The sequence below is a fragment of the Ambystoma mexicanum genome, chromosome 12 (genome assembly GCF_040938575.1).
Source record: "Ambystoma mexicanum isolate Mex_15411 chromosome 12, UKY_AmexF1_1, whole genome shotgun sequence".
NCBI classification, from domain to species: Eukaryota; Metazoa; Chordata; class Amphibia; order Caudata; family Ambystomatidae; genus Ambystoma; species Ambystoma mexicanum.
In genome coordinates, this window is record NC_090936.1 from 11,919,190 (window position 1) to 11,932,179 (window position 12,990).

General features: G+C 41.0%; 1 protein-coding gene across 7 annotated transcripts in view; it reads right to left on the minus strand.

Moving 5' to 3' along the window:
- Positions 1-12,990, minus strand: part of PCLO (piccolo presynaptic cytomatrix protein) — an 854,190-nt gene that overhangs the window by 394,766 nt on the left and 446,434 nt on the right. For 5 of the 7 annotated variants that reach the window (XM_069627813.1, XM_069627814.1, XM_069627811.1 and 2 more), the window contains exons 8-9: positions 12,303-12,320; positions 6,851-6,987 (exon numbers count right to left, since the gene is read on the minus strand). In XM_069627813.1, coding sequence (XP_069483914.1) covers positions 6,851-6,987; positions 12,303-12,320 — 155 coding nt within the window. The remainder of the gene's footprint in view (positions 1-6,850; positions 6,988-12,302; positions 12,321-12,990) is intronic. The other 2 variants (XM_069627816.1, XM_069627812.1) reach the window with 1 other exon arrangement.

A 12,990-nucleotide genomic window follows, 5' to 3' on the forward strand; every position in this document is an offset into this window, starting at 1 on the left:
TAGTAAATGGACAGCGGCAACGCCAACATATACAAATATACCTCATAGATACATATGGATTGAATAAAGAATGATGGTTCCACTATGTATATAGCAGTCTTGAGCAACGAGGAAGGCCTCAAGTCAGTGTTGCAGTTACAAAAGCAAATTAATTAAACAGAATATATTTCAGCTAAGGAGTTAGATGAGCCAAGAGAGCCAAGGTCTTATCAGAATTGGCTCACATTGGATACAATTAATGTGAAAGAACAGAAGCTCCTGTTCAAGAAGGTCACGTGAAAATAAAAGACGTCAGAGGACTATTCGAGAATAAAATCAAAAACACGAAAATGCTCAAATCGGTTGTGTCCAGTCACGTGATGGAAGAAAGTTGGACGGATGAGGAGATCACACCTACGCACGGAAGCCAGACAGTACCCATACTCCTCAAAAAATCCCAGAGAATAGTACAGACTCAAGGTCAACTTCAAACACTAATTGACACTGAACCATTGAGGTGATGATGGAGTGTACTTTTAATTGGTGGGGAGCGGATATCAAGACAAGCTCACCCGCACCTGGTTGTTCAGTTTGCCTGCTGCTCTCGTAGGTGGAAAGTTATTGACGGGGGTTAGTAGCCAAACAATTATAGAGGACCACGTATTTGGGGGTCCTATAGTTTTGTAGCCAATGGAACGTTGTACATTTAGTGACGTTCACAGTGGCCATTTTGAAGGGAGGGCTTAGTTGCCCCACCTGTTGTTGACTATCCAATTATTTCGCTCTGTTACTCTATACAGATATTACACCTATACTTAGTTCACTTAGAGCCAATCCCGCATCCCGATAGGTTTTAGAAGTTTGCCACGTAGGATAACGTTGGTAATGATGCAAGTCAACATGTCAGTGATGACCAATTTAGGCTTTAAGATCCCAGCCTTTTTATGAAATGATTGAGAGTTGAGTATCGAGCGATTGCTGATGTTCGTTGTACTTCCTGTTTTACTTACTTACATTAAAACAGACAAATATTTTGCCAAGCTATTTGTGTCGTCTGAATTATTGATGTTTGATTAAAATCTGCATCCATTTCCAGGGCATTGCTACTCATCTTAAAGGGCTGGAAGTCTCCAGTTCACTAATTACAAAGAGCTGAAGATTCCTCCGTAGGGGTAAGACAACTTAAGGGCATGATCTGCTGTTCTCCCCAACAATCCTCACCTGAGCTCTGGAATAACAGATGTATTAACAATAGTGTACATTATTTTCAATTGCCTCTTGTGACCGAGCACCACACAAGTGCCATTCTTCATGCTTATGATATATATAATTTATAACACACCTGTACACAAGTGTTTCTAGGCGCGCTAAGACAAGGGAGGGAAGACAGAGGGAGGACAAGACAAACCATCTTACTAGATCTTGTGTCATTCAGATTGTGCACGTGCAACAATGCAAAGTGCAGGGGGAAGTGGAAGGAGAGGGGAAAGTGCCAAGGAGAGGGAAGGGGGAAGTGCAATAAGGACAGCAATGCTCTGAGTAAGTGCAGCCAGGGCAGCGTGGCTGTGGGTAAGTGCAAGGCGGCAGGGGCCTGTAGAGGTTACAGTTACAGACCCTAAGTGCACGGTAGGCCCGGAGGCCACGCAGGGGAGACTGATCATGGAGGAGCCTGGTACCCAGTGAGGTAGCCATTCAATCCGTTTGCACCGCAGACAGGTAGGTCAGCAGGGGAAGGTGAGGTGAAAGAAGTGGAGAAAAGGAAGATCTTGAGCTGCTTCCGGAACTTCAAGTGGTCTGGCTCAAGGTTGAGAGGGGCAGGGAGGCCATTCCAGAGGGAGGCACTTGCATAGGAAAGAGATCTACCACCCTCTCTATGCCCGGAGAAGCGTCTTCCCTCCGAGATTTGGACATAGCTCAGTGAAGGGCTCGAAAAGGAAGGCATTTTGAAAGAGAGAGTTGGATGGAGTGCAGGCCTCAGCCCCAGAAAGCCTTGTGGACAATGCAGAGGGTCTTGAACTTGATAAGTGCAGCATCCGGAAGCCTGTGGAGAGATTTCAGAGCTGGAGAGGTATTATCCTTGGGTTCAGGGCAAGTCTTGCAGTCCTATTCTAGATGAGTTGCAGATTGCAATGAGTATAGGAAAGCAGATTGAGAAAGAGGCTGTTGCAGTAGTCCATCTTAGAGAGAACCTGGGCTCTAGAGACAGTGAGCTTCTGGGGGAAAGTGAGAAAAGGAAGAATACCTCTGAGGAGGTGCAGCTGGTAGTGGGCCTTCTTGGCAAGCTCTGTGTTCTGCGGAGAGAGGGAAAGGGTAGAGTCAAAGATGACAATTAGGTTTTTTGCCTCACAGGAAGGTGAAGTGCGAAGTACCAGGGTGGGCAGCCAGCGTGAGAGGGAAAGTGGGGGCAGGTGTCCGAATGAGAAGGCTCTCTGTCTTAGTGGCATTAAGGCAGAGGTCATTGGAGGTGCACCAATCCTGGCAGTGAGGAATGAGCGAGAGAGGACAGGAGGCTGAGGGGAGCCTGAAGGAGAGCTGAGTGTCATCTGCATAACACTGAAAGTTAGAGGACAAGGTAGAGATTGGGTGGGCCAAAGGGGCCAAGTAGACATTGAAGAGGCAGGGTGAGAGGTTACAACCCTGGAAACACCACAAGTGGAGAGAGAGGTGGTGTAGAGAAAGGAACCAAGTTGGACCTGGGATGGTCGGTCCAGGAGGAAGAAGCTCAACCACTCCAAGGCCTGAGCTGTGATGTCCAGGTTCTCACTGAGTCACTTGAGCAGGATGGCATGGTTGACCATGTCAAAAGCAGAGGAAAGGTCAAGGAGGACGAGGACAGAAAGAAGCCTGGAGTTAAAATTAGAGAGACAATCTTCACAGGTGTTCAGGAGAGGAGTTGCCATGCCACTGGCTGCTCTGAAGCCAGACTGATGGTCATGGAGACAACCAACAGATTCAGTGTGAAGCATAGCTTTTCTAGGAGTTTGGCCAGGAATGCAGTGATGGAGTTTGGGCGATAGTTTGCCCGACAGGTTGATCGTCAGAAAGCATTTTAAGGTGGGGGGCCCACAAGGGAGTGCTTGAGGAGATAGGCGAAAGAGCCATTGCAGAAATTGGCCAAGGCTGGAGAGAGGGTGTCAATGTGGTCCTTGATGGATCTGGGGGAGCAGGGTAGCACCTGTTTGGACAACACTTACATAGATCGGACTTGTCTAGAAACTTTGTCAGGTGTTGTCAGAAAGAAAGATGAGAAAGGAGGAGGAGAGGGGCCGTGAGAGGAAGAGGAGAACAAGGACAGGGTGTCCTGAGTTTTAGTGGTGAATTGAGAAGCCAGAGCCATACAGAAGGTCTGGGAGGGAACAGGATGGGTGGATCCTGCAGAAGGATTGGCCAACTCCTTGCAGATTTTAAAGAGTTCAGCCGTGTTGTTAGAGGCCGGACATATGCAGGCTTGGATGTGGGCTCTCTTCTTGGACAACACAGAGTCTGAATTGCCTCTGGATCAGGCAGTAGGCCAGTTTATCAGAGGATGCAACAAAGCCCTCAGCCACCCTGCACTTGGGTTTCAGGGCAGCCAAGTTGGAGTCATACAAAGAGTTGCACTTGGAGGTGGGCTTCATATGGTTTCTCATGGCAGGGCCAAGTATGTCCACAGTGTTGAAGATAGAAAGAAGCAGGTTGGAGAGAGCTGTGTCAGAGAGTCAGTCGAAGGAGTAGTAGGAGCAGAGAAAGTAAAGGAAAAGGTATCCACTTACACATGCTTCATGGGCTGAATGACTGAGAAGGTGGGTGGCAGTGCTGGGGTGAGCTTTGTCTGAAGGACAGAGAGTTTCAAGTGATGGGAAAGCAGAGAATGGTCAGTCCACGAGAGTGGAGTGGTGAGAGGGTTAGAGAGGGGGATGTCTGAGGAGATGAGAATATCCAAGGTGTGTCTGGCAGAGTGTGTCGGACCAGAGTGTAGAATGGAGAGAGAGAGTGTTGCAGAGGTTGCAGAAGAGCCGAGAGGAGTGATTAGATGCATCCAGGTGGATGTTGAGGTCTCAGAGGAGAAGTTGAGAGGTAGACGCAAGGAGAGAAGGAGAGAGGTCAGCCCACACTTAGAAGAAGAGGGCAACCTGGCTAGATGGCCTGTAGATGGTGGCCACAGTCAGAGAGAGGGCAGGCGTGATAGAGTCTGCAGACCATGAATTCATAATAATAATAATAATAATAATAATAATAATAATAATAATAATAATAAGAGGAGTAGGTCTGCGTAGGAATGACAGAAGCAGGGACCCAATCAGGAAATATCAGAGCTACTCCACCTCTGGGTCAGGTGGTTCTTGGCTCGGAGAGGATCTTGTAGACATCAGGGAGGAGAGTGTCAAAACATGTGACAGAGCTGGCCATGAACCATGTCTCAGTGAGAGTGAGGAAATCAAGGTCAAGTTCTTTGAGGAGGCGGCAGATGTCAGAGGAGTGTTTGACATCAGAGCGAGAGTCGAGGGTAGCAATGTGGAGCATGTTGACACATTTGAAAGACTTCCGTAGTGGGGTACAGCCATGAGGTACACCAAGCGAAAGTGGAGGAGGGGCCCGAGTGTGGGCAGAGGTGATAGCCGAATGTGGCATGGTGTCCAGAGAGGAGGAGGAAGGTGCCAGAGAGACGGCTGAAGAAGGAGATGGCGGAGGATCTAGAGAGGTGCTAGTAGGAATAGTGGGAGAATGAAGGAATTTGATAAGACACCAGAGATACCTATCAAAAAGGAGGAGATTGGGCTGAGGGCCCTGGACCAAGACGGTGCTATTTAGGTAGACATTAATGATAGTCTTGGAGGAGTGGAAGGAGACCAAGAGGACCTCCCACAACCACCATTAATGGAAGAGGAGGAGAGAGAGCCGAGACCACATGAGGGGTGCATAGGTCTGGCGGCGGAACAACAAAGAGGATGTCGGTGAGAGTCTGCCTGGAGGAAGCACTGATGTAGGTGTCAGCAATAGGGAGGCCTGTGTTGAAGACCAGGATGTCCCTCTTGAACTTCTTTCTTCCAAACTTAGTGAGAGGGATAGGAAAGGCGATAGAATAGCAGTTAGAGAAGATGGGAGAAACAGAAAGCACCATAGAGGGTGCGAGGAGAGGAGGGAGAGAAGGAGAGACACACAGCCCAGCACTGCACAACACTAGATGCACCAAGTGCGGTGTGGAGGTCACACAGTAGAGAACACACAGATGGAGCAGACAGGTGACACACAACAGTACAAGAGTATCTCGGGAGGATAGCTCAGGGGCAATGAGCTCACCTTGGAAGCAAAACAGGTTCAATCCCCAGATCCATGCTTAGAAACCTCTGGGTATAAATAACTAATTACAAAGGTACCCCCAGCGGGGTGGAGACCTAGAGAGTGGGAGAGAGCCTAATGGGTACCCCTCAACGGGGTGGGACCTAGAGAGTGGGAGAGAGCCTAATGGGACACAGTAAACAGTAGCCACATTTGAGGGAACCTGGAGAAGGGACCCAAAACACAAAGCACAGCTTGCCGCTAGAGGGGAGAGCCTAACAATGCACAGAGACAGAGTACGTTACATCAGACGGTTAGGTAAAAGTACAGGTAGTTTAGTAGGGAGCAATAGTGGCTGCTCCCCTGTCCCGAACCTTTCTTACCTTTCAGAAACTGGTGGTCGACGGATACGCAGCATGCTCGCTCTCTGCACCACAACCCTTAGTCGCTAAAAACACCTGCATCACAAAACATTGCGCCCTTAGCCTATGCAGGTTTTGTCCACGGGGGTCCATTCCTCACTACTTAAAGGGCATAGCACAACCTGCTAGGTCCGATCGGCCAGCGTCTCCTGCGGTCCGTTCCTCGCTTCTTACAGGATACGCTGTGTGGGCATAGTGCAACGTGCTACATTCCATCGCCCAGCGTCTTCTGCAGTGTTGCATCGCACAACACTGCGCACTTAGCCTAGGCAGGCTTTTCAAACAATCTTAAACAATCAACTGAATTTGTTAGCTGAGTGGTTATCTGTCTGTGACAAGTTGTGCTCTAGTTTGTCAAATCATTGTTGTTCATCTTAGTAATTATTACATACTTGTATTTCTTCGACCACAATTGTTTCATTATTTAAGGTGGACACTGAGACCGATCAGCCACAACACCTTCCCCTTCAGATTCTAACTCCTTTGAACTCATCTGGCCACAATTTATTTGAAAGTCCAAATCAACAATTTCATCCATTTGTTCTGGAGATGAAACTACAGTCCTGATAACCAAAGTCACTTCATCTTCTTCGAGCCGACAAGTTTGTGAGTACATTTTTCTGAACGATTTTTATGTGAGGCAATTACTACACATAAGATGTAGAAGAACAGGATGGGTTTTGATAAGGAAAGGAAATGCAAAATCTGCCCTGCCAGGAGGGTTCTTTACCGTCATTGAGGATTATGACACCAAATAGACACTAAAGCTTCTAAATCTACCTCGCAGGTACAACTCAAGTAGTACAATGATTAGTTCTTTCATTGAGGTGATTCCCACAATTTACCCTCAAAACCAGCATCTCCAGGCTTCTCAAAAGTGGGGATAAGAGACAACTCAATGAAACTGATTGAACTCGGCAAGCATCCAGATGGCTCAACTTCAGAAACGTCTACATTATTTCCACAACCCCACTGGATGTTATCAATTCATGACTCTATATATGTGTTTCTTTTGAACAATTGGTATGTTGCATCACGTTACACATTTTGTTGCGATCTCTTCCCTATTCACATGCAATTCTCATGTCGTTGATCTGTGAAATGTGACATTTTTGAATTAGGCACTGGAAGGTTTATTTTGTTAATTATTCCACATATACTATATTTTAATAAATGTATCTCTCTCTTACTTGTTCTGGTTGATGATGACTTGACCGAGTTTGTGCTAGTTTTTCTGATATCTTTCTGTCGAGGCCATGTCCATTTTCCAGACGGGCTTCCCTGGGCTTGTCAAACCAATCAGTTTCTTCACGTCGCAGGTGATAGGCTTTGAAAACCAATGACATGTCAAATGTCCTGACCCAAAAGAGGGTGGCAATGATACGGGTAGCAGCTGGCACACAGTAATCATGCAAAGAATTGACAGACTGGCCATGCAAATCAAGCAAGATAAAAGACGGACACATGCACAGGCATTAATTTAATAGCGCATGAAGCAGGAAGGGAAATGACATTTCATCATGCTCGTTATTTTCAAAGTGTATAGTGTATGAATGAAAGACGTGCCATTTCTATCCTAGCTACATATTTTTGATTCTTCAAGTGTCTTCCATGGTCCAGACACAGACATGTCAAATGTATATTTTGAAAGGTCAATTTAATCTCATATTACCAGAAATATCTACACTTTTTAGTAGGAGTAAATGCAATATTACTGAGAGGGGACTTTTTAACTGAAACATGCTGGTTATTGAAGCCTATAACAATAGACCTTCTTCAGGACACTGCACAGTGAAAAAACAGAGTAGTAAACCAACCAATGTTGAATACCATTTTTGTGACAAAGGAATGGGTTATGACACTTCTCGCCATTAAGTATCACATAGTACAACAGCTTATGATCTGTCTTTTGCCTTTAATTGAGATATGATCCTTTACAAGGAAATTGTGACCTGGCACTAAAAGGGTAGGGTCGGAATGGAGACGAGCATTTGGAAAGCTCTGCAACATAATGTTTGCTAAATGAATTCATGTCTGCACATCTTTGGTATAGCTTTATCCCAAAGTATTTCAACACTTTCAGAGAAACTCTGATGTGGTCACAATCATTTTGTACAGCCACCATTCCTGACCACTATTAACAAAATGGCACCAAATACACTAACAACATTGGTACCAAATTAACTCAGTTCACTGCGTTTAAGAAAAAAAGTTGCTGATCAACAATACGCAGTTGTGATGAAAGTTGATTTGACAGCATCTAAACAAATTCAAATTCTTATCATAAATGTTTACAATCATATAGTGGCAGGCACAAAAATAATGAAAGGCTCATCCATTCTCCCCATTTCCTGATTACTCCCTAAAAAATGCTGAGCAATATCCTTTTCTTTCTGTCTACTACTCCCCTCTTTTGCCTATCCCAGATTTGGTTTAATGTCACTGTTTTCGATTTGCCCCCTTCTGCTTGTGGGAATTCATTGGTATTTTCATGGCTGTGTATGCCCCAATGAAATGCCTAACCCTTTGTTAAATTGCAGTTATCCATATGTAAAATATGAGATATACATTTTCCAATCAAAAGAAACATGTGTCTGATGTTTCTACAGTCAAACGAATATTATAGATTTAATTAACTACATAGATCCACAAATATGCTGAAATCCAAAATCTGAGATTTCAGTGCCTTTTTTTCTGAAAAAGGATAAGAAAGGTATTGGTCATGTTTTCTTTATTAGTACTTCTGTTTTTTTTTTACTGTATAGTGGCTGGATCAAGCTATTGGTTTATGGAGTCAACTGACTGGGCATAGAGCTATGTTATGGATGAAATCATGAATGTACTTGTATTGAACAGGTATGTTTTGTCTATATATCATTTTGTCCATGTTTTATTGGCACAAAAGTCCCAGTTATTTTTTTTTTTTCTTTCATGTGTTACACGCCCAGACCCGGGGCTATCACGGCATGGTTACAGACAGCTTTAGAAAGAAATTGATCATACAATTGTACAGTTATGCATGAAATTATTACAGTAAGCAGAATAGTATGCAGTTCACTCAAAACATTATTTACAGTTGGATCAGGTGTGTTTTGTTCTAATATTGGTTAAATAACCATGTTTTTTGCAGTTTTTTTAAAGCCGGCGAGGGAGGTCTCTTTTTTTATAATGATAGGGAGGGAGTTCCAGTGATTGGGTGCTAAGACCTGGAAGCTGCTACCGCCGCTCTGGTGTTTTTATATTGAGGGGTCATTAAGAGTAAATTGTCATTAGATCTTAGAGTTCTGGTGGATTCTTTTTTCTGCAGGGCATTGTTGAGGTAGATCGGGGCTTTTTTAGCAAGACATTTGTGTGTGATGCAGAGAGTTTTAAAGATAATTCTGGCTTTGATAGGTAGCCAGTCAGCTTCCTTCCTTATCATGATAATATGCTCAAATTTGTTTATCCCTAGTGCTGCTCTTAAGGCCCTGTTTTGAATCAATTGCAGTCTGTTGATGTTGGTGTTGGTGTTTGAGATCCCTAACAATAAGACATTGCAGTAATCTAACTTGGACAGTAGCAAGGCCCTGGCCAGGGTGAGACAATTTGTCGGAGTCAGAAAGTGAGTCAGTGTATCAGTTTAGTCTACTGTAGCTTTTAGGAAGCAGAGAATCAGCTTGCATTGCAAAGACAAAACACGGCACAAACTGAAATATGAATCTGGTGAATACGTTTGAAATTAATAGGAATGACTGAAATCATCTCAAACCTGCTTGAAAAATGGCAAATTAAAAGCAAATGCAGGTTGACAGATTAGCTTGTGCAATGTAAAATGTTGTTATACGTAGTGGGAATATTTGTGCTTGCTATTTTTGTGGATTTATTCTCACAAATTCAAAAATATTGAAAACCCTCTTGATCTGCCTCAAACCATAGTTTATTGAATGAATTATTCTTTATAAGTTTTGCTATTCACATAAGTACTATTTGAAAAGGCACATTGTTACGATATTTAAGCTTGTTTGACTATATTGTTAGGTAGGAGGAATTCATTTTTATTTGTTTAATCAAATAATATCCACTTCAAACGTGTGGAATACAAGAACAAGTGGGGAGTGGCAATAAACTTTCAGTCAACTCTGTTTTCTTAATTTAAATTTAGCTTAAAATAATTTGAAACTTCTACTGTGATTCATGTATTATGCATCATACAACACAATCACATATTTTATGGAAACTATATTCATATAAAAAGGTAACATTTTCCCAAGATTTTGAGAAATTGAATTACTTTGATTAGTAGATCATTCAACAATAGAATTTTCAATACTAAATACATAACTGTGCACATCTTTATTCCATAAATATAGGAAATAGTGAGAGCATGTGGATGTATATTTCTGTGGGACATGGATACTGAAGTACATAGTCAACACATCAAGCAGAAGATATGGGCGGACCAAGATTCAAGTAGATGCAATACCTTAGGAAGCAACACTGATTTTTGGCAAAACATTGCACGTATTCCTTTTGAAACTATATTGGTGCATGGTTTCATTTCACCTTTCATTTACTAGAGGAATTTTATTTGGAGTGCAATGCCTAATGCTATATATTTAACCCAAATGTATTCAGTACTTTGTAACATTTGTTTTCTTATTGAACATTTGCTTTTTTTGTTGACTGAATAGAAATGTATGCCCAAACCATTAAGAGCAGCGTACATATACCAGCTAAGCATAATGACATGCAATTGATTCCTAAATTCAGAGAACAATGCTCTCAGCATGTGCTTCAGACAAACCAATTACACCCCTAGAGGTACCATTTGAATGGTTATACAGTGTCACATATGAAGATGCACACACGTTTTTAAAATGTTCACTACTTTTTAGAGAAAAGCCTAACATTCTGCACCAGACGTATTAAACATGGTACTAGAATAATGTTAAGAAGTGTTTAAACATTTCAAAGAGGCTCTCTGCATACCGGAGCAGCTTGAAGATGTAGAACTCATCTCAACCACATGCTAAACAGCCTTTCATCCTTCTAAGTTTGGTAAACTGTGCATCATTAAATCGAGTAATTGTAATACTTGCTTTTTAATTCACTTTGAAACATCATCATCTGAGGTAGTTAGTGTGACATATAGGATATTACTAATAATAATCTTCTTCAGTAGAACGACTGAGTAGCAGAAACTATGAACACAGTTTGATATTCAGTAATGCCTCACTGGATTACCTTTTCAGAAATGCAGAGGATACATTTTTCCGGATGTTAAGTGTGCTAAATTGTTTTAGTTTTTTGTTAGAGTTAAGTGTGTTTAGTAAAGAAGCTCCTTCCTGTGCTTTTTAATGAGCTAAATTGTGTATCTACCAGGAAACTGAACAAGTAAAAAATAGTTTGGTTACCTACAAGTTAAAATTTGTATTTTTTTTTGTTATCAACACTTTGTTTTAAGTGAATACACCTTTGAAAATCAAATGATATTACATTGATATTATTGAGAACGATTTTACTTTACAATTTTTGTATCCACAAAATACGTCTGTCAAATAAGCATGATTTTCTACTGCATGCTACGTCCCAGAGGAACAGTAGAGCAAGCAGAGTGGAATACAATACATGAAACTGCATCAGTATAACGTGCCACCTTTCAATCAGTGCCAATGTTCCAGAAATGGAACATGTACTGCACAAGTATTAATTTACCATTTTACCAATTTTTATGATAAGGAGTGGATACTTATTTTTCATGACACCAAGCTTTGGAAATGGAAACAAAACTGTGACTTGTTTTCATCAATGCACTAATATTAGGCATCAAAATTGCTTAGGGTTAAATCTTATGAAATACATATAAGAATTTAAAGAACTATTGAAAACATAATGCATATGTAGCTAATTTGTTATTTTTCCGGCTTTCTACTTAGCTTAATTTAAATATGGTTTTACAAAAAGTACCTTTTAAAATCTAAAACTAAAAAAAAGTAGCAACATAAATGTGCGAAACACAGTCTTACACACACACACGCTCAATGAGGGGAATTACAATTTAATGATGTTCACACACAGAAACATTTTGTATCATTCAGTTAAATTGTAATTAAAATGCATTTGTTTTGTCCTTTTAAGCAATGCTTTATGAGTGACACATAAAATGTGATCACCCACAAGGTCACAAGTTCTGTGAACGTTTGTAAAAATCAATTGCGGATTCTATAAATACAAACCTAATCAGTTCAGTTATCTTTGTAATATGTTATGTTTGTTTTATTTTGGAAGCATGTAAATGCTGGAACTTTAATTTACATGATTGTTCAAGAAGTTTGGAGCAGTCAAACATAAGTTAGAATATATGTCTATGACAAAAAGAAACAAGCCCCAATTCTGGTTTGTGTGCAGATTTTCAGTAGTAAATCAATGTTACCAGGAACCTTGTGCCCAGATGTGAATGCAAATTACCTTGATATTGTTTTTAAATGTACACTTTTAGGGGATATAGATGTTTCTTCATCATATTTGCAATTTAAAAGTGAACAATCTCATGGACAATTCAAGAAAGTCTAGCAAATACTTAATAAAGAACAAAACTTTCATGCAGTACATTAACACACACAGACTCTATACAAAACTTGCAACAGAAAACATTACTCCTACCATCATTAAAGGAATTGTCTGGCGAATTTTCCAAAATAAACAGAAAAACATTCATTGATCAACAAGCAATTTGATAACAAGGTGTTTTCTTTTATAATCAACAGTGGATTTTACTTACTTTAAAAATAAAAACATACCTATTCACACATGTTTGTGTGAGCAACATTTAGTGTTACCATAACAGACACATTCAGTGACTGTAAAAATGTACTTTGTGAGTGCACGATACGGTTACATTTGAACATCATTGTGTTTTCTGGGATGCATCAGTTGATCTTACAATGCATCAGTTGATGACTAAATGGTGATTCAAAATAAAATATGATCAAACATATGGAAATGGATCAGAATTAGCAACTGTATGGGGATTTTGAAGTTTATCCTACTTTTTTAATAATTTAAAAAGCAGCTAATAGTACATATGCGTGACATACTATTGAGAAGAATTATGTTAATAAATGCACATTTTTCATACATATACCTATATCTAGAAATGCATAAATATGCACCTAACTATGCAGTTACTTTCCCATGAAAGTGTTGCACTTTTATATTTGAAGGTAGTTGTTGATATCTAGCAGAGTAAAGAAGCATGAAAATGAAAAGAACTCAGTACTGTATATCATTACTAAGATGACATTATACAATGCTCAGGAAGAGAGTTAATGACCTATTTGATGTGAATATA